The 26,197-nt window shown below is 40.7% G+C and overlaps 1 protein-coding gene across 2 annotated transcripts in view; it reads left to right on the top strand.

Annotated features, from left to right (window-relative positions):
* Positions 1-26,197, top strand: part of MTHFD1 (methylenetetrahydrofolate dehydrogenase, cyclohydrolase and formyltetrahydrofolate synthetase 1) — a 45,089-nt gene that overhangs the window by 8,102 nt on the left and 10,790 nt on the right. The window contains exons 2-22 of one of the 2 annotated variants that reach the window (XM_062575963.1): positions 249-333; positions 2,617-2,676; positions 3,393-3,446; positions 3,795-3,931; positions 4,129-4,229; positions 4,581-4,717; positions 6,415-6,526; positions 11,206-11,333; positions 11,945-12,042; positions 13,004-13,177; positions 13,682-13,818; positions 14,106-14,152; positions 16,230-16,337; positions 16,435-16,509; positions 18,208-18,310; positions 21,271-21,347; positions 22,288-22,428; positions 24,390-24,458; positions 25,048-25,159; positions 25,322-25,461; positions 25,813-25,854. In XM_062575963.1, coding sequence (XP_062431947.1) covers positions 249-333; positions 2,617-2,676; positions 3,393-3,446; positions 3,795-3,931; positions 4,129-4,229; positions 4,581-4,717; positions 6,415-6,526; positions 11,206-11,333; positions 11,945-12,042; positions 13,004-13,177; positions 13,682-13,818; positions 14,106-14,152; positions 16,230-16,337; positions 16,435-16,509; positions 18,208-18,310; positions 21,271-21,347; positions 22,288-22,428; positions 24,390-24,458; positions 25,048-25,159; positions 25,322-25,461; positions 25,813-25,854 — 2,137 coding nt within the window. The remainder of the gene's footprint in view (positions 1-248; positions 334-2,616; positions 2,677-3,392; positions 3,447-3,794; positions 3,932-4,128; positions 4,230-4,580; positions 4,718-6,414; positions 6,527-11,205; positions 11,334-11,944; positions 12,043-13,003; positions 13,178-13,681; positions 13,819-14,105; positions 14,153-16,229; positions 16,338-16,434; positions 16,510-18,207; positions 18,311-21,270; positions 21,348-22,287; positions 22,429-24,389; positions 24,459-25,047; positions 25,160-25,321; positions 25,462-25,812; positions 25,855-26,197) is intronic. The other variant, XM_062575964.1, reaches the window with a different exon arrangement.

The following is a 26,197-nucleotide window of genomic DNA, read 5'->3' as shown; positions in this document are numbered from 1 at the left end:
AGTAGAGTTTCAAGTCCCAGGAATTTCCATAAAGAATGGTTTGGATGATACTTGAAAGTGTCTTTGATTTATGGACACTCGTCTTATTTGGGGATCTCTGAGACTTGTATACTCAAGGCATAAGCGTGCATTTACCAGTCTGCCCATATGTAGACTCTTCAACTCCTGATTTACCATTGTATGAGAATTCAGACCCTTGGCTAACTTCTACATTGGTTTTGTTTTGTTTTTTTCTCCCCACTCTTCAGACAAGTGAGAGAGAGACTAAAGAAGCAAGTTGCTGAGATAAAGGAGAAATTCCCTGGCTTCAGACCAGGACTCGCAATTCTACAGGTATTGTTTTCTTCAATAAATACTGAGTATCTGTGCCACTTCACAGCAGTAAGTGGGCAGCTGATCAGCTTCACCAAAATTGCTTTGCAAAATGGCAATGCTTTATAATGAACAAAAGTGCTGAATTCCCTGTCGGATGTTAACACAGCTCTGATGTCTTTTTGCCAGTTACTGGGGCCCGGAAACAATCTTTTCCTTTTTTTTTTTCCTTCTTTCTTCTCCCCTCTGACATTTCTCATTCTCTGTTTGGACTGCTGTGCTTGTGAAATGATGAAAATTCTTGCGTATGAACAGGAAGCAGTGCTAGTAGAGTCTATTCCAAGTCTTTGCATTTGTGTAAGCCCCAAAGTCTATCAGCTCTGAAACATGTTTATACTGGAAATCTTAGAGTTGGGAGGTTTATTAAGACATTTGGTCTGCTGTTATATGAGAACATGGAGAAAAAAAAAAAAAAGCCTGGGCCAAGAAGAGTATGAGTGCAATGATGAACCAAAATCCCATTGCTGGATTTGATATTTGTCATAAATTTGATTAAATGCTAGCATCTATGCAGAAATGCTTGTGGGGGAGAAAAAAAACACTCTTGTCAGTGCAGGATTTGTGTTTGACAGAAGTTAAGTGGATTTTTTTTTCCTTACAAGTGTGAATAATGGAAGCTTTTTGGTCAGCTGTTTAGTTCAGAAGCTGACTAGCAGTAGCAAGTGTCATGTAGCAGGAAAGAACTGTGTGGCCACAGAGAACTGATGGGTCGAAAGAGACTGCAGAAGTGGCTTCTGTTCTTATTTACTATTTTGGGCTCCTGGAAAGCTCTTGGTGTCTTTCTCTGTATTCCAGTGCTCAGACCACTATGGTGTACAAAGAAAACACTCCGCTTCAATGCCAGCAACAAATTTAGTACTTTCCTTCTTGGTTTTGTTTTTCCATTAGCTTCAAGGAGATCAGCTCTACAGATGTCTTGTCTTCAGTTGGATGGAAGGAAGGGGGAAAGTCTTTTATTTAAAGTGTAGTAAGGGATGCTTTGGTGGAATTTGCTGAACTGCTGACCCTAGAAACTGTCTTCATAAATTACTGCCTTCCTGGTAGTGTTACTGAGGTCTCTTTTTGATTGGTCTGGGTTCTTATCAATGATGGGTATCTCAGAGTAATTAGTCTTTTGTGAACTATTTGCTATTTGGCTCTTCAAGCCAAAGCTCTTTCTCAAGCTAACAGTCTGTGGTTGGGGAGGCTTATCTCCTGATACTGATATTCTCATCTATGTATTTTTCAGCTATCTAAATCAGAAGAATTAGCTGTTCTTGATACATAGCACCACATACACTTACCTTTCCTTTTCTTGGGATGTGACAGATGCTCTCAGAGCTGAGAGAATAGGTCAGCTAATCTAGGATTTTGTCCTGTAGTCAAGCATATTCCCTCTTTTGCACAGTATAAACGATCTTTTACTTGACATCTCCTGCTGCTATCTCTATTTATCATTTTTTCTGTCTTGTATGAAGTATACTCTTTCTTAAACACAGCAGACTCTAAAGTGGAAACAGCCCCTTTGCATAGGGAAGAACCAGTGCATGCTGAGTGTTAAGGCAATGTAGTCACCTCTGCAGCTTGTAATTTGTATGGGGACTAGGAATAGCTACCAAGTATGAGGGAACTAGGTTTCAAGTGTACGTTTATGAAGTTTTTCCCTTTTGTCTTTCATTTCCTTGTGGTTACAAGGAGTATTACCTTTGACAAAATATACCAGATAATTCGAGTAGTCTTTTGAAATGTGATGGTATTATAATCACCCAATACTACCAAAAACTACAGGCTTTGGTTCTACTTGCTGTTTTCTTTTGAAGTATTTTGTGCGTAGCTTTGTTCTTGTTTTGTTTTTCTTAGGTATCTAATTTCTAAATTCCTGGGTATCAAAGAGGCCCAAGTTTTCAGAACATCTTAACCAGATAATTGGATGTTACAAGCACCTGCTGATCATGTTAATTAACTGGACATTTAAACCTCTCAGAAAAGATGGCAAGCAGTTTTTTTCCTGCTTTGGAAAGCCTCTGTTTCTAAGGATTTTGAACAGCTGTAAATGCTGTTCATTTGGGAGATCAGATAGCCTCTCTTTCGGTGCCTTTTACCTGAAAGGACACTTCTTTGTTAGCTTGATCGTCTAAAGCCTGTATCAGTGTGTTTTACAGTGTTTCAAGAATACCCCTGTCTCCTTGATGTAGCTCAGACAAAGGAAGCCTGTGACTGGGTCACTACTGTGTAGTGTGACTCAATTGTCTTTTTCAACCTTAGGTTGGAAATCGGGATGATTCGAACCTCTACATTAATATGAAGCTGAAAGCTGCTGCTGAGGTAATTCCCAGGCTCTTTAACCCTCCTATGGCTGGCCCAGTCTGAACATGGAAAAAAAGCTTGATAGTCGAATAGCTTTATTTAAGCTCTATCTGTATCAGAAATCTGAAATTCAGAAAACTGAATCCTTTGTTATAAGGAAAGAGTATAGATGTGTAACCTGAGACTTAGTCATGAGTTCTGTTCCAATAAGAACAATGTGGTTGGTGCAACGTTTGGTATAATCAGCTCTTAAATTCCACATGCCTGAAGTGTTGCCATTTTGTCTATCCTGACGCATGGCCATGCGCTTATCTTCCCTACATACCTTTTTGATGTGTACTTGCATTTGCCTTGCATCAATTGCTGAATGGTACATTACATCCTACAGCACAACTGGAAACATAGATGAGTCCCTGTTTCCTTAGAGGATAGCTGGCATCTCCTCTGCTGGCCTTGGAGAGCAGTATGCTCTTAAGCCAACAGGATGATGTTTATTCCAGAAGTTGAATGGGACAGTAGAGATACAGACCAGTCTATCTAGGCAAAGCTCTAATCTTTCATCTACTTTCATTGATGGTATTTTCAAATGATAGGAATATAGCCACGGAAAATGGAGATAGACCTGGGAAATATGAGACAGTGCACCTTAGGGTGGGCTGGAGTGAGACGATGTCTAGGTCAGTCCCTCTTGTCAGTTCAGAAATCACATAACTTGTGGGTATTCTTATTTGCAGATTGGGATCAGTGCCAATCACATAAAACTACCAAATACAGCAACAGAAGCTGACGTAAGTGACATAGTAATGAAGAATACTTCATTTTGGTTTTGAGCTAAAAAGATGAACTTTATCTTTGCGCTCTGATTTTATAAAAAATATTTCTTGTCCTAAAATTCTAACTTACAACAAAACCTGGAATCAGTTGGATTTGGGTTTTTTTGTTTGTTTGTTTGTTTTAAGAGACCTTAACAGGTATACTTTTTTAAAAGAAACAAATACAAGTCATTTATACTCTTGAATGGAGAAACTAAACACACTGAATGTATCTCTTAGTTAAGAGGATTGTGTGTTTTTTCCCTTGCCTTAGACTTATTTTAGTCTATTGTCCATTAGGTTTTTGGTCTTTCCTTGTTGTAGGTGCTCAAGTGCATTGCTTCTCTAAATGGAGACCCTGCTGTTCATGGTTTTATAGTGCAGCTACCACTCGACTCTGATAAACCCATCAATACAGAGAAAATAACCAATGCTGTTGCACCTGAGAAGGATGTAGATGGGTAAGCTGACTTCACCACTACAAGGCAGAGAGCATGAAGCTACTCTAGGATGAATTTAAAAAAATTTTGCATGACCTCTGAATTCTGAATCAAATTAAAACATTTTAAAAGTAGATTAACATAAATATTGGTATTTTGGAAGCTATGTGATCATGAGGCTGGGAATTTTATTTGTGCTTTTTTCTTTCAACATACAGCTTAAGTAGCATCAATGCTGGGAAGCTTTCCAGAGGGGACCTTGGAGACTGTTTTATTCCCTGTACACCGAAAGGATGCATGGAACTTATCAGGCAGACAGGTATGGATGTTTTATTTATTCATGAGAATGCTAGTCTTCAGTGAGAAGTTGTGCACATTGCAGGGTACATTGATGCCTTTGTTTATTGCATGGCAGCTTTTGTTGAGATGCTCCATTTCATCTCTGTTTATTCCAGATAGGAAAAGAACTGGTTTTAAAACTGTTCTTCCTTCATCCCTCCCAACTCTCAAAGCTCTTATCACACACAGCCCAGGAGAAAAATAATATCCTGAGGTAACAAAGCCAGATTTCAACTGACCAAAAGCTCCAGGCCTATTTGAATTTGTTGGTGCTGGAATGCGTACTGACCTATTTTTACTTTTATCATAATACTGACTTTCTGTGATACAGGCATCCAAGTGGCAGGGAAAAGAGCCGTAGTGATTGGCCGCAGTAAGATTGTTGGGGCTCCCATGCATGACCTGCTGCTCTGGAATCACGCAACAGTAACCACTTGCCATTCGAAGACCTTGATGCTGGCTGAGGAGGTAAGGACAGGATGGATGTGTTAGGCTACAGTTTTAGCTGCTGCAAGGCAGTGCTACTAACTGCAGATTACTACCCTGTGTTGTCTAAGTAGCTGGACCTGGGCTGTTTTTCATCTGAAACAGTTCTCCAGTCCTGTTTATTGCATGGTTGTATGATTGCTTATGCTGCAGTAGGGTTAATGCTGAGTTGAAGCAAGACTTACACTGTGTGCTGACTCAGACTTCCATTAGTTAAACACTGAAGGTGGGATGTGTGCATGCATCACATTCTCATGCATAAGCACTCAAACCAGAAGCAGTCTGTACTACAGGAACTCTTACGTTCATGCAAGAGAAAATGCTTACTTGGGAGCAGTATTTAAATTTTTAATTGGCCTTTATTTTAAGTCTGTTTGGTGTAGATGGCTGTGTCTTGGGGATTATTGGCAACAAGGGGTCCTGATTTATTGTTGGTGCTTAATTGGAAGGTTGTAATTGTAGTAATAAAATTACTTCTGTTTTATATGGGCAAGTGCTGAGAGTTTAATCATCCCTTCCTAATCTCCAGTAGTGGCCTACAAAATATAATATGTCCCCTGTTTCCACCCCCACCCCCCACTCCCTCCCCCAAAAGGGGGGGGGGGCAGGTGGCCTTTTGCTTTAGTGGCTGAGAAATACTGGACCAAATAGCCTTCTCCAAATTTCCTTCAGGTCTTTTTCTATGACTAGGAGTTGGTACTGTTTTCTTCTTTAGCGGTGAGAATGACAGAAATAGCATGTGTTGCTGTGCTGCCACCTACTTGGATTTTGTTGAGCAATCAAAACTGCCAGGCTCTGTAGGCAAGTATTTAAAGCCAGAAAGGAGGTAGGTGGATTTGAATATAACTCACAAGGCAGATCAGAAATGCTGCAAAGCTTCATGCGATAGAGTTGCTGTTCAGTCAGGATATCATTAAGTTGATTAACAATTGAAGTGCTAATTCTTAACAAAATCTTAGAAGTAACGTATCTCCTTTTACACATATTAAAAGAAAAAAAAATTGATGGGATAGCAGCTTCCTAAACAAACATGAATGAAGCAGCCCAAGAAGTGACAATGAGCTCTAGTCTTTCTAATAGCGGCTTCGTGGCCAGATCTGTCAAACTTGCTAAGTATTGTCTAAACAAATATTGCTGCTGAATTACAATTGGCTTTCCCTGGAGTTGCATGTTTTGCAGTCTTGAACATAAAAAACAAAAGACAGTGCTGCTGCAAGTAAAGCACAGCTTAGAGTTCTGTGCAGAGGTTGTTCTTGGCAGCTGTGAGATGAGTGCCGTATGTATTTCTGGTACTGAAAAGAGCAGCTCAACATGCAGGGAGAGTGGAAGAGAGGAAGATTAGAATATGGAGAGCAGTTTCATTTTTATCTAGAAATCTAGAAATAATGTGTGTGATCCACTTAAGAATCATGAAAGAGTTCATAGGAGGTTCTGAAGTGTTGACTAGCAACAGTTCAGGGTAGGAGTACAGGCTGTAATTTCTGGCTGTGGGAACTTGTCCTTGCCAAGGAACTGCTAGCTACTTTTAATTGCTGGCAATGCCACTCCATTCCTCCAATGACAATTAGTGAGTCCACAGTTTCACTGCAATTTAAGCTGATCTGAGCTGCTGCTGGAGCAGCCCTGCTTTTCTCCACAGCTTATGTGATACAGAGTTGTTTTATTTGGCTTTTTTATAGGTTGCTAAAGCTGATATCCTGGTGGTTGCAGCTGGTAAAGCTGAAATGGTAAAAGGTGAATGGATCAAACCTGGTGCAATCGTAATTGACTGTGGAATCAACCATGTGCCAGGTGCGTGGATAATTTATAAAGAGTGGAGATTTGTTTATTTGTATATAAATGCAGTTGCTGAGTACATGGATACTATTTCCTTGGTGTTTCTTCCACATGGACTTTTATTCTCTTAAGTCTCTGCTAAGGTAATGATGGCAACCCCTGAAGATCCCATAATATTTTTAAAAAATTTAAAAAGATTGGTCTGAACTACTGTTCTGAAGCAAATCAGCAGCAGTTTTGTTTCCACCTTCAGTGTGGCTGATGATCTGTAGGACAAAGCGGAGACCAGTGAAATATTACAACAGAGTATCCATAAATAATTTGCCACAACTGCACAGTTGTGCTGCTGTTGTCACTTGTAAGCATGGAGTTTTGCTGTCACTAGTTTGCACAGTTAGATCTAATCAAGCTGTTCTCTATGAAACGCGTACATGGCATACAGTCTCCTAAAGCAGCTGTGGATCTGTTGAACCACACTTTAACTTCTTAGGCTTGAATGGCTGTTGTCTTGAGACAAAACAGCTTCTGCAAGAGTACTGGTGACAGTGGCTGTGGCTTAGAATGCAGTATTTGAACATAATGGATTTTGGGGTAGGGTTTCACTTAGCTACTTTTTGCTTGTGAAGAAGGAGGAGACAGTCTGGCAATTTCTGTTTCCACCTCATTTTAAATCCAAATTACAGATGTTGAATGATATGGAAAATTAGTCACCATCCAGCTATCTCTCTGCTACACCCACAAGACTTTTAAAAGGTAGTTTTCATAATTAATCAGTCACTTTGTTACCATTATTTAACGGAACGTAAAGAAATTTCTCTTGTACTGCTCAGCAGTCTCGTTCTTCAAAGATGACATTTGAGTTGCATTTAAAAACATTAGTCCTCTGCCTAATTAAAATTAAAAAAGAAGTCATCTGCTGTTGCTGTTTGTTGCTTGATATATTTGTACCAGCCTACCCAAACTTAGGCAACTTGCCAAAAACCGCAGGGCCACCTCTGATTTGCGCAAAGCAGGGTGGAATGGGTCCTCCCTCACTAACATGTTGCAAATAAAACTACCATTGTGTTTCTGACATTTTGGTATGACCATTGTTTCAGGCCTGATGTGAACTGCATCTTTGAGGACACATCCCTGCTTTCTTGCGAGTCCCTTGCCTCGGGCAATGCTCTAAGATTTGAGCTTCTTGTGTAGCTAGCCCAGTCAGTGTTACATGCCAGCATGCCTGTGGCATGGTGAGACTCAGTGGTCGTGGTCTGAGAATGTACCATGGAAATTGTCAGATTTTAAAATGACAATTGCTACTGACTTTTCTGTGGTTTTTCTGAAGCTGCTGAGTTTATCTAGCCCCTTTTTCCTTTCTGATAGGTTGCAAAAGAGTTTTCGGTGGTATCCGTTGGGAAGCCAATGCCAGAATTATGGGATTTACAATGACACAAGGAGAATGGCAGCAAGTTTGCTAGCTTCTCCAAGTACAACACTATATAGAAAGAATGTTACCACTTGCTGTGACTGTGCTTTGAATGCAGAGGGGGGAGAAAATAGCATAGCTGCCTTACACTTTACTGTAGCTGGATGTGTGTAGATGGGATTTGCAGCTGGAGGACAAGGAGATTTCTGGATGTGCCTGTCTTTGCAATGGGAGTCCCTGTAGAGGTGATCCTGCTGGTGCTGATGATCTGATTTGGCATGTCCACATAAAGTAGCCTCATGCAGACTTGCAAAGTTGCAGCTAGAAAAGTTATAGCTCCATAGCAGCAGCAAATGCAGCTGTTTTTACTTTTGAATGGGCGCTGGCTTGTATGCTCTCAGTTTGGAAGCTAAAGTAGACAGTTCCAGTTTGGTTATGTCTGGCTTTGCATAAGTGTGTGTTACAGCTGAACAGAACTTCTCATGTTCTCTCTGGATAGACAGAGAGAGGACCTCTTGAAACATTAAGCCTGGAGCAGACAAATGAGTCATGTTCACTTCTCAAATTGGATTGTATTTACCTTTCTCTCCCTACTGCTGCTATTGGAGAGCCAGGACTAGTCCAGCAGATGTCCAGGATGCCTTATTCCAGGCCTTTAGAAATTGCTCTGCTATACGAAAGGAGAGGAGTGCAGACAGAGGATGTTTCCAGAGATGACATTCTCCAAAGGGTTCCTTTCTGAGTTCTGATAAAGGAAGCAACCCAGTTCAGAATCATCTGATGCCATGGGATTTTGTAGCCTTAGCCAGCAAGGAACCTTGAATATTAGGATATGACAGCAGCAGCAGCAGATTGGCCTGTGTAGGTCTGTGCCATGTGATTCAAATGCCAGATAAACTAGAAAGACATGGAGTCTTGACCTAATGTTCTGTTTAGATTTCCATGTAATGAAAAACAATCTGGTTTCATAGGCCTGTAAGATCAGACTGTGTTGAATTTCTCATGAAATACCATTCCCACTGATGTCCAGAAAAAGCAGGAGCCCATTTTCTCTACCAGCAAGCAAGTGGCTTCATGTTGTGCAGATGAGTCGTGTGTAGTCTTATGGCCTTGAAATCACGTGTCCACCAGAAACGTGTTACATGTGCATGTATGCAGGAGGGAGAAAATTGGAACAACTTTGGTTAGAAGCCATTTCCAGCCCTTGGTTTGCCAAACTTGAGTGTGTTGTTAGCTGTGGTCCAGAAGCTGCATTCAGTCCATCCCCCATGCAGCCATCTCTGGAGGTAGATGGAGATAATCATACCTATCTATCCCATGCCCTTTGTTTCTTTTGATCCCAAAATCCCTGGATGCCCTCCATCATATGTTCTAGCTGGCTAGAGGACCTACTGGACCAAGGAAGACACACAGGCTCTGGGAACAGTGTTGCTGATGCTTAGTAACTAGTTTCTTTTTAAAAGAGCAGGACAATGAGTACTGAGGAGAATCAAAAAAGTCAGAAACTATTGATGTGCACCTTGCTTCAAAGAAAATATTTTAAAGATAATTGAATAGCTCTTAAGTTTCTCTCAGCAGTGCTTGGCATGTGGTGTGGAAGCAGAGGCATGGATTTTTATTTATTTGTTTGGCTTGTGCTCATCACATTGTCAGTATAGCATATCAGGTTGTTTGTGTTTGGAGTGCCTAATTCATCATTTGTTTTCTTCTTCTGAGGACGGGAGTCTTCCTGGCTTGGTTGATTGGTAAGCTTGCTTGACATCCCTGGAAGTAAATGTAATTGTATTATTTTCCTTTTGCATCCTTAATTAAACTGCTCTCTGGGCAGGGAGGCCAGATTGCTCTGCAATTCAAGCAGCAAAGCTGACAGTTGCTCTAGAAACACTACTTAACAGCTGTGACGTTTTTCAAGCTTTGAACTTTAGAGAGAGAGGAGAGGGAAAAAAAAAAAAAAGCATTGCTTAAAACGCAAGCGCAGCAAAACATCCGAACTGCTGGTTGTCAGTAACAATGCAGCTAAAAATTAGTGTTGATGGGAGCTGCTTTTGTTTGCTCTTCAGTTTTACTGTAATCAGCTGTTCAGGAGTTTGGTTTCTCTTCCATTCCTCTCTCTCACCAAATGTATGTTATTGATTATATTCTGTTCAAACACCCACTTACTGTATGCAATATAATATTTCGGTGTAGCAACATTAAAATCTGTCTTCATTTTTTTTCCACACCACTTATGATGACTCCAGGGGACCTTTTAATTCACATATCACGTTAGGAGAAAAACTTACTGATTTTTGGCAGAATATAATAAATATTTGAATTCCTTAGATGATAGTACCAGTTTACGAATGAATATTCTCTTTCACTCCTTATGGCTGAACTTTCCTCGTCACCAGTGAGTGGTTCACCACTGGAAAAAAAAATGCTATATTTGCTTCTGAATTGTCAGGTTGCATAGCTTAGCAGGCAATGGCATTTTTTTTCACCAGAGAGAAAAGAGGTTACTCTGCTGGAGCTCTTTTAAGCTGCCTGTGAGATTTGTTTTGACAAGAGACTCTGATCTCTCTGAGCTGCAGTATTTACTGGTCCATCATCAGAAAGATAGTGAGTGACTGAAAAGCACAGCACATTCTGCCTTCCCTTTCTGTAAGGGCATGTGATTTTATTCAATAACAAGGCCTGGATTTCCTCAAGAATGTAAACGTAAGTCTGGGTTTTTGGGATAAGCAAACTACATTTGTTCTCTCACGTCTTCTAGACCTTTGGTTCATATTGCTTTCAAATTGGAAGCTGTACTGTTTCTTCAGAGCAATACAGCAGGAGTTGTGAGAGGATGGTGTAGATGACATCTCTATTGTATGTCTCATTTGCTTTTTACACCTTGACGGATCTGAGACTTAGGCTGTGGTTTTGTTCCCTCTGCTACCAGAAAGTTGTATTTGTTTTGGCATCTTCTTCAAGCTGCCCAAACTGCCCTATGGGGCATATGCCATTGAGAAAGTACCTGCATCCTCAGGGAGGGAGAGACCCTCTGATCTAACTCACCTGGGGATAAATGGTGTCTAATGGGCTGCTGGCTGCATGAGCCCTGAAAGTCTGTTCTGAATAAAGTCTAGTGATAACAGCTTTGTCTCATGCTTTTGTTTATTTTTTTTCTTTGTAACTTTTTGGAGGCTCAGCTTCTGATTTGGTTATTCCAACAGAGGGAAAGACTTCTGCATCAGTCAGTGCTGCCTTCTCTGTTGTTTTGATGAAATGTGGTTTGTATAGCTTTTTTTCCTTAAATCCCCAGACAGCACAAAGGCCAGTGGGAAGAGAGTTGTAGGAGATGTGGCATACAATACAGCAAAGGAAAAAGCTTCCTACATCACTCCTGTACCTGGTGGCGTTGGGCCTATGACTGTGGCCATGTTAATGCAGGTATGTGAACAGCCTGTGAGACTGTTGATCATTCCCTCTGGATTTGCTCTGGGATGTGTTGCAGCTGATGGTTATCACACTGCTAAAAACAACTGTGCTTCCTTCTTGCTTTATAAAGGTCTAGACCAATTAGGATTTCCAAGTCCTAATTCAAGCAATTTGGATTGAGTTAACTGAGGGAGATGATGTACCTAAAGGAACTTTAGGGCAGAAGCGGGGTTTGGGGTGTTTTGTTTTTGACTCTTAAAACTATAAGAAAATGGCTTGTTTTGCAAAGCTTTGTGTGTAGTTCCCAAACTATCCACAAGATGATGGATAAAGAGGAGTGTAATAGTATAAGCCAGCTCCATCTTGTTCCCTGCTTTGCTCAGGACAGCCTGCTGGCACAGACTGGATAAAAAATAATACAGTGCACTGGAGGATATATATTTTTTCTTTTTAAGAAAATTACAAGAAAAACTTTATTCTGGATTTTTAGCAGTGACTTTAATCAAAGCACAAGGTGCTTTGACAGAGACAGGGGAGGCGAAATCCGTTCTGAGCATCTGTGTGTTAACCATCATGGTTTGTGCAGCAGTGATTGGTATAGTATATTCTCATGTTCATTTCAGAGCACAGTGGAGAGTGCACAACGTTTTCTGGAGAAGTTCCAGCCTGGAAAATGGAACATCCAGTATAACCAGCTTACCCTAAAGATGCCTGTTCCGAGGTAACGCTTTCAGTGAAGCCACTGGGAGTATTCATGCAGTACAGTATTGGCTTATATTTTCAAGCTTTGTATAATACAGGGCATCCGTGAGAACACTGGTGGCAGGCTTATTTAGGAAATGAACCACCTTGTTTTGTTTTTGTTTTGTTCTTAACTACTTTCTTTTGTAAAATGATGCCTATGTTATAGGCCTGACCCAAGAGAATAATGTGTTGGGGTAGATTTCATCTCCCTGGAGTCTGGTAGGATTGTCTGGGCCCCACTTCAATGCAGGACTGCTGTTTAGTTTCATAGAACCATGTGAATCCTCTCAAGACTGATTTACACAGAATGCAACTAAGGTGTTGAAGTTTGAAAAGAGGTATGAGAAAACACTGCAAGGCCTTCCTAAGGGAGCAGAACTAACTTGCTGTGCTCCTTTGATATGTGTTAACATTTTGCATTAATGTTGCACTTCAGAGAAGTGTAGGCTCAGGTCATATGGATATCGTAAGGCATAAACGTGGACTTCCACAAAACTATTTGGGCCAGCTATATAATTGCTGACTCAGCAAGTAGCAAGGCACTGTTTTGGGAACTTTTCAGTCTGACGTAATAAAAAAAAAAAAACATAGCACCTTGATGTAGGAGCTGTTGGTGTAAAGCCCCCAAGGAACAGTTAAAAATATACGAAGTGCCATAAGGGAGCATAAAAGATATCTACCAAAAGGCATTCTTTGTTTAAAACACACACACACACACACACACACACACACACACACACACACACACACACACACACTGCTTTGAATGTACATCTATTCTAATGCTACCGATGTTGGTGGGATTGATTCATTTAGCTAGGAGAGGGTGAAGCTTCCCTTGTAAAACATAGATTGGGTGTTTGTGGGTTGTGCCTGCCAGAAGCAGATAATTTGTGAGAAGTCTGTTTTATGAATTGACTTTCCTCTCTTCCTTTAAGTGATATTGAAATATCGCAATCTTGCATACCTAAGCCCATTGATCAAGTTGCAAAAGAAGTTGGCCTGCTCCTTGATGAGGTGGAGCTCTACGGCCAAACTAAAGCCAAGGTGCATCTGTCGGTTCTCAAACGGCTGCAGGACCAGCCAGACGGCAAATATGTTGTTGTTACTGGGTAGGTACTTTCCTCACTGAGGAGACATTGTGTACGTGGTGTCAAAGTGAAAACAAATTCTGTCAACATGACTTGTCACTGTATTGCCTCTAGTGTATTGCCCACTGTATTGCAAGGTGCCCTGGGTTTTAACAAATGTGAAAATCTAGCTGTTTGGGAAATAGAATTATCTCTTGTGGCAAATAGTGGGAACATAATTTAGCAGTTATCTTCTGGACACTCATTGTTTTGCTATACAGGTGAGATTTATGAAGGGCAGACTGGATTGTATTCAAAATCTTCCTAGTCCAGCAGTTACCAGGAAGTTGATTTAGAGGCAAGCTGTGTAATAATCTGCCAATCTCATTCCAGTTTTCATTTACTGGAAATTAGCTGAAGTCTGAACCAATCCAGAATTTGAGTTGGCATTAACGGCACTACCGGGTGGCTGTGTTATCCTTGGAAATGTTTTGAGTCTTATCCACCACAAGGGCTTCATTGTGCCCATTGTGCTTTTTACTGCAGAATAACTCCTACTCCCCTGGGAGAAGGGAAAAGCACCACTACTGTAGGTCTCGTTCAAGCCTTAGGAGCACACCTTCACCAGAATGTCTTTGCCTGTGTTCGGCAACCTTCTCAGGGGCCAACCTTTGGTATAAAAGGTATGAGTTTTTCTGTTGTTTGCAGTTGGAATTAATGGGAAAAGATGGCGGTCAGAGATGGATTCTTCTTTTTCTGCTCTTACAGTTTTTGCATAGTTCCCAGTTAGGGTTGTATCTCTTTAAAAGAAGAAAACTTTGGGTACGTTCTTCAGTCTTGTCCCTAACTGCTGGGCTGGGATTTTAACTAAGCTGTGGGTGGCTTCTTAAAACTCATTAAAAAAATACATGTGATATCACTCTGGGCTAAGGACACCTTTGTTTGCATGATTTGACTATTGTCTCTCTAGGTGGAGCTGCAGGTGGTGGCTATTCTCAGGTTATCCCCATGGAAGAGGTAACTTTTAATATAAAACCTCATTGTACATAGTAACCTGCAGACTTTCAAGAGGATACTGTAGTCAGATAATTTATGAAATCTCTTTGTTTATGGCCTGATGTACCTAAAAACAGATGCTTGATTTCAGAAAACTTTTCAAAAACAAACATCTTTTGCTTCCAATAGATGTCTGCATGGTCAGGGAATACTTCATAGAACTGGGTATTCAGAATCTCTGTTCCCTGCCCTTTTTTTTTTTTTTTTTTTTTTTACTTTTTTTTTTTTTTACTGCTGAATGACTGCATACCCTTGAGCAAAGTACATCCTGTGCTTCCTTTTCTCAGCACTGAAATGAAAATGGTAATGACTTACTATGTTTTGGAAGCATATTAAGTAGTTCTGTCAACAGCAGTGGTCACTTACTTTTTCTGTGAGTTACTTCAGTGTACTTATATTTTAGATTATTAATATGTGATGGGAAAAAGGGAAGCTGAGAATCAATAATGTCAGGACTTCAACTTGCAGGTGACTAGCACTTTTGCATATTTTTAATGTAATAAGTAAAATCCTGTGTCTGGGGGCAGGGAACTGAAAGGCACATGAGCTAGCACGTGCTCTCTTGCTTCCCCCAACTCTCGTGTAACTGCTTGTAGAATTTCTCTCTTGTGCACTGACTGATGCAGCCCAATTCTAGGAGGAAAAGCAGTAATGATCAAAGGGCTGTTTGTTCTGATTGATGTGGCAAGTCCATAAAAGATAAAAATGTTAAGGAGGTGGCAAATTTAGTCAGGTGGCAAAAGATCTGTGAATGCTAGATGTGACTGAGGGGAAAAATAACCTCCTCCTATTTGTGACTGTGTTAGTAAGACAAGTCAAAGTACTTGACTTTGTGCAACAGTGGGAAACAGCTGACTCTTGGAAGGAGGCTATCTGAAAGGATTTTCTTTAAGCATGACCCACATGGTAGAAATATGCCCAGTGTAGGCTTGTGGGAGCGTTTTAATCAACGCATGCCTTATAAAATGCAAATGTCTGGAGTCACTAGTCACAGTAATGACCTTGATAAATCATTGGATATTTCTGTATGCAGCTTTCATCCCAGGAAATACTTAGCTAGTGAGAAACTTTAAAGTGAGTACTGCAGAACCTAGATGATTGTAATCGTTTCTTGTTGCATGTATAAGAATGGGCAATAATTAGATTTGCCAATTAGGACTGATAATTAGCATGTGACAGTTCAATTCTGTTTTTAACTATCTAGTTTTAAGACCACAGTAGCAAGACTCTGACAAAGTGTGTGGTATCTTAATGTCTGTTGTCATATGGCATTTTCTAATGTCATTTTCCTTCTTTGCTACACTGCTCCAGAGGAAAGATGGTTTTAGCCACACCCTTCTCTCCCCTGCCATAATTTTTGTTTGCCAAGTCAGCTATATGTTCTAAGTCTCCTGTCAGCATAGCGATAGCGCAGCAAGGTAACTCATGGAGACAAGCTCGCTCAAACTGTCTTTGAATCAGATAGAACCAGGAAACCTACTTGCAGTGTCACTGTGTAGTATGTAGTCTACAAGTTCTGCCTAAGATACTGTGCAGGTGTTTGAGTGGTTAGTTTATGCAGAGCTCTATGCAATCACAGCTCTACTGCTGTCACTACCCAAGGCTGCTAGTTTGAGTTTAGCTTGGGTATCTTCGTGGGAGCAGCAGCCGCTTCAGCTAGTGTAGGTGTCAAACCTGTTGTGCGAATAGTATGAGTGGGTCAGAAGGAAGGTAAAGGAGGTGTCATGCAGGTGTCTCATTACAGATGTGTCTTCTCAGGTATCAAGGAGACTGGCAGAACTGTTTTTGTGCGAAAATCTTCTTATGTGGAGGCATTGTCTGGAAGTTTGTGATATGACATAAATGTGGGGGAGGCGTTTTTCTGTTTTGGAGAAATTCTTTCCTCTCTTCCACATACTGTACTGAGCAATTTCTCCCCTTCTACCCTCACCCAATTTAACATTACTATTAATATTTCTCTTTCCATCTGGCTATGATGAATTGAAATAAATGAAAATTGCAGCAGGATGAGGTAACTGATGTGTTTTATATCCTGCAGTTTAACCTTCACCTCACTGGTGATATCCACGCTATCACTGCGACAAACAACCTGGTTGCTGCTGCTGTCGATGCACGTATATTCCATGAGCTAACTCAGACTGACCAGGTATGATCCTTTCTTATGATGTGCTTGAGCCCAGCCCACTTCAGTCAAGATATTTTGGGTATGCCAGCCTCACTAACTGTGTGTTTCATTCTGTAAGGTGCTCTATAACCGATTGGTGCCTCCTGTCAGTGGCATTAGGAAGTTCTCAGACATTCAGATTCGAAGACTGCAGGTAAGTTCACTGGTCTCAAGTTGGTTCCTGGTTCTGTTCCACTTATTCTTCCGTTGCAGAAGCAGGTTGCAGAGACCACTGTACTGACTTGTAGATTAATCTGCTGGCATTTGTTGTTTACATTAAATGTGCAAAAGTATGGTAGCCCTTCTAGCACGGGTAACAATGAGACACAGCCCCAAGGGGGAAGAATCATTGATCTGACTCCATTTGTCATAAGCTGTATGAGTAACATAGTGGGAAGAGGTAGAGAGATCAATTTGTTAATTTTGTTAATTTGTCAATTTGGTGTCTTTAATGCAGCGTAAGACAGGACCAGAAACAGTCTTTGTCCCTTATACCCAGTTACAAATGAAGATAAATATTTCCTATGTATGTGACAGCTGTTGAGATAATGCAGCACAAAAGAGGCAAATTTAGAGTACAGCAGAAAGAAGGTAGATATTTTTATTCTCTTATTTAGATTGAACAAACATGGAAAATGGGACGCTCCCCCTCCCACCACCACCATTTCCCAGTTAAATGAGCAGCCTTGTCAATGAGCGGCAGTCTCTGAGTGGACTGCAGCTCTTCTCACCCTTAGAAATCAATGTGAATCTGCGTGTGTCCTTGGCTTCTGCAAAAATGAGGATTAACAGAGAAATAGTTTTTCATTGGCTTCAAACCTTTTGTCTAGGGCTTTTTCAAGTTGTGTACTTTACCTGTTGGTAGTGTATTCCAAGCTGAATCAGTTGCCCATTTGGAGATCAGGAGCAACAGTCTAAGAACAATACTTAGGAAGCTAAAGCTCTGATTTACTAGTTGGCTGTAATGTCTCAACCATAAGAGAATGCGTGGTTTGCTTTCTCTGCTGAGCAAGGAAATTATATCATCTTGCTTGATATTACTGATGGACTGTTGAGGGAACTCTACCTTAACTACTGTTCTGGTTAGTGAATGTTGAGATGTGAAAGGTATGCTCCACAATGCTAGAAGAGGAAGAAAAGAGACTTTCTCTGTTGTTCCGGAGAAAATGAGGAGTTTGCTTTCTAATAAAAGTAAATAAATAAATGAGCTTGCTCATTCATAAATCAGCTCAATTGTTTGCCCCATTCCTATGCTTGCACTTGTGTCAGGCTTCTTGAGATAATTTTTCTCTCAATTAAGCAACTTGGCAAACTGCTCATCCTCTTAGTATGTTCAAGATCAGCTTTCTGGGATGCTGACAGCCTTGTGACTGAATTTTTTAATTCCTCCTTTGTGCTGCTTAACCAGCATGCTGAAAGCAGTGTCTTCCAGTATGTATGGCTGTGTGCAATGACCCTAGGCAAGCTAATGAGAACTGGATGTAAGCATGTGAGGCTAATGATTAGAGCAAGGCGTGTAAGAAACTGCAGAGCTTTCTCTCTTACTCTTTCTGTAAATGCTTTACACAAAGCTTGGTAACAGCCTGCCCTAATGAGCTCTGTTGTCTGCATTGCCCTTTACTAGCTGGCCAGCAGCAAACTCTGCTTCCAGGTACACACTGATATGGATCCTCCTATGTTGTGTGGGGCCTAGGAGAGAGAAGGGGCAGCAAAAAGGCATCCTCTCCTTATTTCTGAAAATGGAGAGGCTGCTGCCAAAGGCTAATTGCTTTAATGAAAGTTCATTTCTGTAAGTCTTTTCATTCTAATTCTTCTGTTCTGGTTTGTTTTTGTTCTTTTTTTTTTTACCTAGAAATTGGGCATTAACAAAACTGATCCTGCAGCTTTGACAACGGAAGAGATAAATGCGTTTGTGAGACTGGATATTGACCCGGCCACCATAACGTGGCAAAGAGGTACAAGAACCATTAAGTGAAGGAATTATTAGGTAACAAAATGTGTGTGAAACAAGAGGTTTGTAAATGCACCAGGAACTGTTTTTCTTGGAAAAAATGGGAGAGAGGGACAGGCTGGCCTCTATTTTGGAGTGTTTTGTGGGGTAGGCTGTAGCTGGAATTTCATTACTAAAGGGTCTGACACAGATGCCTGCATCTTAATCTTTGTGAATTCAGAGCAGACTTCTAATTGGTGCAGGTTTTTGTTTCTGGTTTTGTCAGTCACTCTAGAGTTCAGAGATCGGTAACAGTAGTCAACAACCTTTTTACCTGACTATTTGAAAAAAGGCTGTGAGCACTGAGAGGGCATTGCTCTAGCATTAAACTTGAGATGCTCTGCTGGGGGCTGACAGCAAGTAAAGGCCAGATTGTAAAACTTTTACAAGATACCTGAAGGTATAGGTAGGTGCTCAGTGGAAGAGCTGTGCACACACAAGTGTATTGGGCTTATATTCCACGATTTTGGAAATAAACAGGTATTAAACATCATTTTAATCAAATGCTTGTACCATCTTTACTAGTACTAACCTATGTCTTTAGATACCTTTGAAATTTTTGAAAAAGATTATTTTATTTTTATTTTTTTTTGCTTCAGATTCATCCCACCTACCAGAGGTGCATTATTTCTTTCAGCTTCCTCTGAGGTCAGTAATGAGCGATAGGTTTTAGGAGTCCAAATTACCACTCAGGCATGAGCTTTACTGTTGAAAGCAGTAGTAGCTGATAAACTTTGCACTTTGGGTAATGTTAGTGATGGGCTGCTTGTCCCCGTTACATGTGTGTAAAGCGTATGAGATAGGACAGTGGTATCGCACTGTGCTGCTAGGATATATTATTAGATTGCAAGGATGTTACGTGCAGCAGCAGTGAGTCCACCGCCTCCTGTGAAGTCTAATTGGCAACAAATGCTGATTTCCCATCTCTCTACCCCCCCATCATCAGTCAGCTACATCCTGAACTGTTGAAGATGACTGTCTATCGTGGAACAGTAGCAGAAACTTCTCTCTTGTCATTATTTTTTTCCTGAGTTTTGTTTATTTTAATTTTGAGTTTTTTCTTTAAAGTTCTATTATGTTCTGTTTTCTTTGCAGTCTTAAATTGGAAGCTTTATATGTTTTTCACTAATTATACTTTTTCTAAACCTGTTACAATATTTAACACTAGGGTCATCAAATGCAGTTAAGTAAGTGTAAAAGTACTAAGAAACAATTGGTTCTCCTTTTTGTGTGAGAATAAGCTCTACTAATACTAAGCACTTGTATACCTTCTAGGGTCTGTGCCAGTCTAGTTGGTTTTTAGCTAGAAATTATTTTGAAAAATATATGCCCTGCGATGTCTGTTCAAGTACAAAATCTGCATGTGGATTCCATGTTACTTCGTGTTTGTAGTAGAATTTCTCAGGTATTTTATGAAGGCTTTTCTGTCACGGATTTTCCCAGTTTTATATAATGCTTCCTGTTAAACAAGTTACTATGTTAGCACCTGGTGAAAGTCCCTGGGTTTCCTGTGAAGTTGTCTGTCACCCCTCCAGCCTGACCTTTTTTTTTCCTGGCTGTAGTAATGTCACCTTCCCCCTGTTATTCATTACATCTTTGCAGACTGGCCAGCTGTTGCCCAGTGGAATAGATAATGACTGATTTCTGCCTACTATTTCCTTCTTGAGGACTAAGTGCAGCCCATCTTGCCTTTCCCCAGCTGTTTGGAAAACTTGCAGGCATTTAGTAACTGTTGAAACATCTACCATTTTGTCTAACTGCAGTTAAACTTGGAAGGCAAATTCAAAAAGGAAGGGGAAGGGTAGCCAAATGGGCAGGTAGTGTGATTGCATAAGTCTCATTTTTAGCCAGTTTGATGGAGAGGTGAGTCTAGTACCTCACTGGCTGTCCTGCTTGCAAGAGCAGCATAGAGATAAGTACAGAATTGATAAACTGATGACTCAGGATATTTTTCAGCCAACACCACTGTCTAACATCCTCAGTATCTGAAGCTCATTACAGCTCAAGCACCTTAACAGCACCACGGTCCTCTTCCCAAATTCGTATCTTCAGTCCAAACACTTAGCTGAAACTTGAATACCCTGGGATATGTTGTTAGGCTGGACATTACAAAATACAGAGCACATCAGAAATCTGAGGCTTGCTGAGATGTGCAGTTGCTTTCTTAATGAGCTAAAAGTAAGATTATTCTCTCCTGGTGAAGCAGCCTGGCGGAATTAGTTTTTTCACTAGCAAAAGAAATTACAAATATAGACAGATCTTTCTCTTTTAGACCCCAAGAGTCTTGCTTTCTCTCCTTTTTACGAAAGTGCTGTGTGAAATATATTCTCCAAAACCTGTTTCTTAGTCTCCAATGTGAGTAATTTAGTCTGTCTCGTGGGAAATTTCTGTAAAATACTTAGGATATTTCAAGCAGGTAGGAAGAAACATCAAATTTAAGCCAATATTGGATAGTTTTTTTCCAAGATGATTTAAGTTGACAGGGCTGAGTAGAACTGTTCCCACTAGAAGAATAGAATCTGTCCATTTTATCATTTAACTTTTAAAATGATAATTTTATTTCCTTTTGGCTGCAGTAATTTTCTGATCTCACATTGACTAATGAAGATGAAAAAAGTAATTGGAAAAATACCATCAGCTCTGCTTTTGGGGAGACTTGTGCCTTATAGTTAATGCAGAGGCTGGGAGGTTGATTCCCTCTGGATTCAGTGCAGCGTCTGCAAGATGCAACTAAGGGCATGTTAACATCCTTACAGTTACGAATTGGGGGAAGAATGATGCTGAGTAATGCTTGCTGTTGTTGGGGACAGGATGGTATCTTAGACTGAATCTTCATACCTGTTCTAGTTGGTGTTTGTAATAGGGGAAAAATACAACATATGACTTGAAAGGTGACTTCTCATGTTTCTATCTGCATCCCTGCAGTGCTGGATACAAATGACAGGTTCCTTAGGAGAATCACTATTGGACAATCTCCAACAGAAAAAGGATTTTCACGAACGGTAATTGTTCCCATCTCTTGCATTATTCCATCTTTTAAAAAGCACAGAAAAACTTGATCCTAAGGCAAGATTCCCTAACTCCAGGTATCTTCTTGTTCTACCAGTAACTTGTTAAAGAGAAAGCAGAACAGTCCCTAACAGCAGGCAGGTGAATTCACTGTCAGTGCTACTATGTTCAGTTTTATCTTTCATTCCCCTCTTTCCCTGTTCTGAATGTTGGCTTCCTGAACTGGGATGTGGCACAGTAACAGTGATACACAAATATCGCTCGGAAATACGATGTGTGGCAATTGGCAACCTTAGCCACTGCAGACCCTTGGGGTGGGATGCATCTGGCCAAAACTAGACAGTGCATCTGAGCTTGTTGTTTAGATTTATTGTATAATCAATAGAGAAAAATAGGTGATCTGCGATGTGATTCTTCTCATCCTTAAGTAGCTGTCAAATTAATAGTTCAAATGGATTGTGCTCAAAAAGCCTCTTTATTGACTAGAAAAGGTCCCTAGAGTGCCTAGCTTAGATGGAGGTGTCTTTGTTATGTCAGATGAATTCTACCATTCATTTTCTAAAGAATCTGCTAGATTTTGGTGTTCTATATTATACTATTTAGTGATGGTCAAATGAGTTAGTAAGATCAGTCTTCAAAATTATAGTTTGATGTTAAGCATTTTTCCATGAATCACTAATCTATGTGCTATCACATAATAGTAATGGAATAAGTAGTTTTTATTTCATGCTGCAGAAAAAAATCTAGCTTAAAGCTGCATATTTGAAGTGAAGTATCTTCTGAAAGTAATACTTTAGATTGCTTTTATGTGTGTATGCGTGTATTTTTTAAGATTATGATAATCGGCCTTTTTCAAATGATTTAATGGAGGTAAAGATTTCTGCTAGGGAATTGCGATGAGTTCTTTTCACAGTCTTTATTCATCTCTTGCAGGCTCAGTTTGACATCACGGTGGCCAGTGAAATCATGGCAGTCTTAGCACTCGCTGATGGGTTGAATGATATGAGAACACGACTGGGAAGAATGGTAGTAGCTTCCAGCAAGAGAGGAGAACCAGTTACAGCAGATGACCTTGTAAGGGAGTCATTCAGTCCTTACATGCCAAACACCTGCTATGGCATTTGAAAGACTTGGGTTGGAAAGTGTAAAGAGATGGTTACATACAGAAAAGACTTCAATATATCAAAGACTAAAGGTGAAATTTTAGTTGTTAGATTTAGTGAAGATTTATGACTTTATGCAGAGTGTTTTGGGCATGGCAAGGGGCTCTGTGGTGTGCTGTATGTCAGGTTGAAGCTAGCACCATAGGAATTAATGGGGAAATTCATGGTGGCATCTAAATAACAAGAATAAATATGAATAGGAAGAATTCAAAATGCATCCTGCTGGCCGTTCTATTTCTCAGACTCCCTGGAGAGAGGAAAACACTGAGCAGAAGCAAAGCCTGTGCAGGTTTAATTACAGATGATGAAATATCTTCTGTTGGGAGACAATGTTATAAAAGCTGAACTCTTTGCGAATAAGTGCAAGGTTTTCATAAGGCAGTCTTGGGTGGAGGAATTGTGGAGGGCGTGAGATGAAGACACAAATCCCTTATTTCCACTGTGCGAAATGTTGAATGCAGTGGAACTGGTGATGTCTGTTACTGGTACGTAGAACAGGGCCAGGGCACAAGCTGCAGCACTGTCTTGCAGTTGTCTGTACAATAATCGTTAACCCAGTTCCTGGCACATTTGTAGGGTCTGTCAGCTACCACTCTGCAATACAATGCTTCAGCCTATGCCCCAGGCACTTCCTGCAATAAATGCTTCGGAGACAGCAACCCTATTTGGAGGAAGGAAGGGTGACTGGTGTATGTGAGTGTGTGTGTGTGTGTGTGTGTGTGTGAACTGTACCCTGCCACTTTGCCTTGAGACAGAGAACAGGTTCAGGATTGTTTCACTGATTAATAGAGCAAAAATATTGGTGCTTTCTGTTGTCCTGTATAGTAGTAGATTTTTCGGTTTGGCAAGTTAGCATGATGCAGTGTTAATTAAGTTTCTCTTGTATTCTTTGAATGTGCTTGTCCAGTGGGACAGAAGAATCTGCAGGGTGGTTATCCTGATCAGTGTTCCAAACTGGCAGAATGGTATGTCCAAGACCAGGTCCTTCTGTGATACACCAATGTCATGGTTGTGTCACCAGGAGCTCAAAAAAACTGAGAAGAAAGGTGGAAGCAAAAACTGAATGCAGGCTTTTTAGAGGTGGGGAGGTATTGAAGTGCAGCTGAGTGACACAGACTTGAAATGTCATCATGGAAATGAATCTGGCTCTGTGGTTTTCATTATTCTTGAGATGACTAAAGTTTAAAGCTTTTCCATTAAATGTCAACAAAGCTTTCTTTTGGAAAGATTGAAACTAATGAAACAAAGCAGTGAATTTCTTAAAAAAGAAAAAAAATCACATAATTGAGTGCTACAATCCAGTTGAAATTAAAAGGAAAGGAAATAATGGTTCAAGACTTTCATAACTGCTCTGAACATTTAGCCTAGCATGCATTATAGCAATTCTAGTTACATTTGGAAGCGGTGGGAAGCAGCCAGTTAAGTTTCCAATGGACTGTCAGTTGCAAGGATGACTGAACCACTGTTTTTCCTTCCTAGGGTGAGTGGATGAAGGCACAAGCTTTTGCTTTGCAGGAGGCAGCAGGGTATAGAGCTACACCTAAGAGGAAACAGACTCCAATATTTGCTTTTCATGATGCCAGCTTTTCCTTTCTCACGGGCACAAAGATTCACTTCAAAAGATTTCTGCACAGGAGACTTGGGCAGGATGTAGCAGCTGGTTATGCACATTTACCCATATTTGGAGCCGAGATGCTGAAATGGTTGTGGTGGTGGTGGTGGTCTAGAATAAAGGCTATCTGAAGCTTTTCTATCAGCTGATTCTGTTCCTGAGAGCTCACCTGAACAAAAGCAGAGCTTTGGCACTGCATAGGGACTGTCTGGAGGCCCTCACCAAATCTGGGAACTGACTGCTCTTCTTTTTCCCTTTAGGGAGTGACTGGTGCTCTGGCTGTCTTGATGAAAGATGCTGTTAAGCCAAACCTCATGCAGACACTAGAGGTGAGCACAGATGGGCTTTTCAGGTATTTGCTATGTGTGCGTGCTTAAAGCCAAGAAGCAACCAGTCTAGTTCACTCTTCACAAATCAGCATGGGCTTGCTCTTATGAGTTGGAGGACATGTTTATTGTGGTTTCCTACCTGAAGTTCAGGGCTGGAAGGGAAAGCTAGCTTCTTTGCAGGTGTGCTGTTGGTTTGTGGGATGGTTCCTGAAGAATCCTACTGTGTCTCCATTCTGCTGTCTTCAGTACCAGGAAGTGTTTTGAGAGTCTGCTTGGTGCGAGTGCAGGAGAAGGATGGAAAGTTGCTGGGATGTAGCCATCCTTTTCTTAAAAGGATTAATATCTCTCCTCCTGCAGATCCTGTTTGCCCTATAGTCATTAATACTGATAACGGATGTTTGGCTGGAAGACTTTAAGATCTGTCTGTTAAAAGTGTCTGTCTTCACCTTCAGACGCTGTTGTGCTTAGCTTCTGAAATGCTGCAGACTTACTTAATTTTACTCTTTGATTTTCTCTTTCTCTCTCTCTCTCTCTCTATCTCTCTCTGCCTCTCTTCCCGTGCCTACCACCCTCTCTCTCCTTTTCCCAGGGAACACCAGTGTTTGTTCATGCCGGACCTTTTGCCAATATTGCACATGGGAATTCTTCAGTGCTGGCAGACAAAATTGCACTGAAGCTTGTGGGCAAAGATGGTTTTGTTGGTAAGTGTATGCTTTTTGCAGGGAGGGAGTTGCTTTTTTTGTTGTTATTCTTGACTGTCTTTTGTTTTCATCTTGGAAGAAGCTCCTGATTTATATAATCAGAACACTGACCTTGCCCAGCACCCTCTCACAAGTTTCCTTCCCTCCGTTTCCCACTTCTAGTTACAGAAGCAGGATTTGGGGCAGACGTTGGCATGGAGAAATTCTTCAACATTAAGTGCCGTTACTCTGGTCTCCGGCCTCATGTGGTGGTGTTGGTGGCCACTGTCCGAGCTCTGAAAATGCATGGAGGAGGGCCTACAGTAAGTACTAGGCAAGGTATTTTTAGGCCTATGAGGTGCTATGTTTTTTCCAATCCTGCTACTTAAAGCCTTATGGCTTGTGGGCTTGTAATGTCCTGAGATTTGCTGTTGTAAAAGGAATCCATCTGTCTCTATTGGCTGCAAGTGCTTCATGTAGTATGGTACACTTGTGTTACTGTTGTAATGAAGTGTTTGCATGCAGGGGCACTTGTGCGTTGGCCCTAAGTAATGTCTTATATCTTGATTCAGTTTAAGAACAACCCAGAGCAAATTGCTGTTATGAATAAAAATCTTCTGGGGTTCTCTCACTCTCTCTGTCTCCATCTTTCTCCCTCTTCCTGTCTTTTCCAGGTCACTGCTGGGGTACCTTTACCAAAGGAGTACACAGAAGAGGTAACGTTCTTTAGCTATTTGTATGATAGCTGATCAATGAACTGCAGTTATTTCAAGATACTATCATGCAATACCTGCCTGAATAGATAGTGTGTAACCTCTCTTTAGCTGCTGAGGATATGCTTCCTCATACAGGCTGTAGTCTTCCCTCCCTCCACATCCTTTTTTAATTTTTTTAACGATGGTCCTTTGGCTTTGGTCTTTCTTTCAAGCATTTATTCTACTTGACCTAGCCAGTATTCAGAGCCTTTTGTTTCATCTGAGCTCACACAATTGTCTGTGTGCTCGGTTTTTCATTGTGGTATCTGTTCTGTGTCCCCTGACTCTCTCAGTATAAAGTAAT

The sequence above is a fragment of the Rhea pennata genome, chromosome 5 (genome assembly GCF_028389875.1).
Source record: "Rhea pennata isolate bPtePen1 chromosome 5, bPtePen1.pri, whole genome shotgun sequence".
NCBI lineage: Eukaryota > Metazoa > Chordata > Aves > Rheiformes > Rheidae > Rhea > Rhea pennata.
This window is presented reverse-complemented; position numbering and strand designations above follow the sequence as displayed.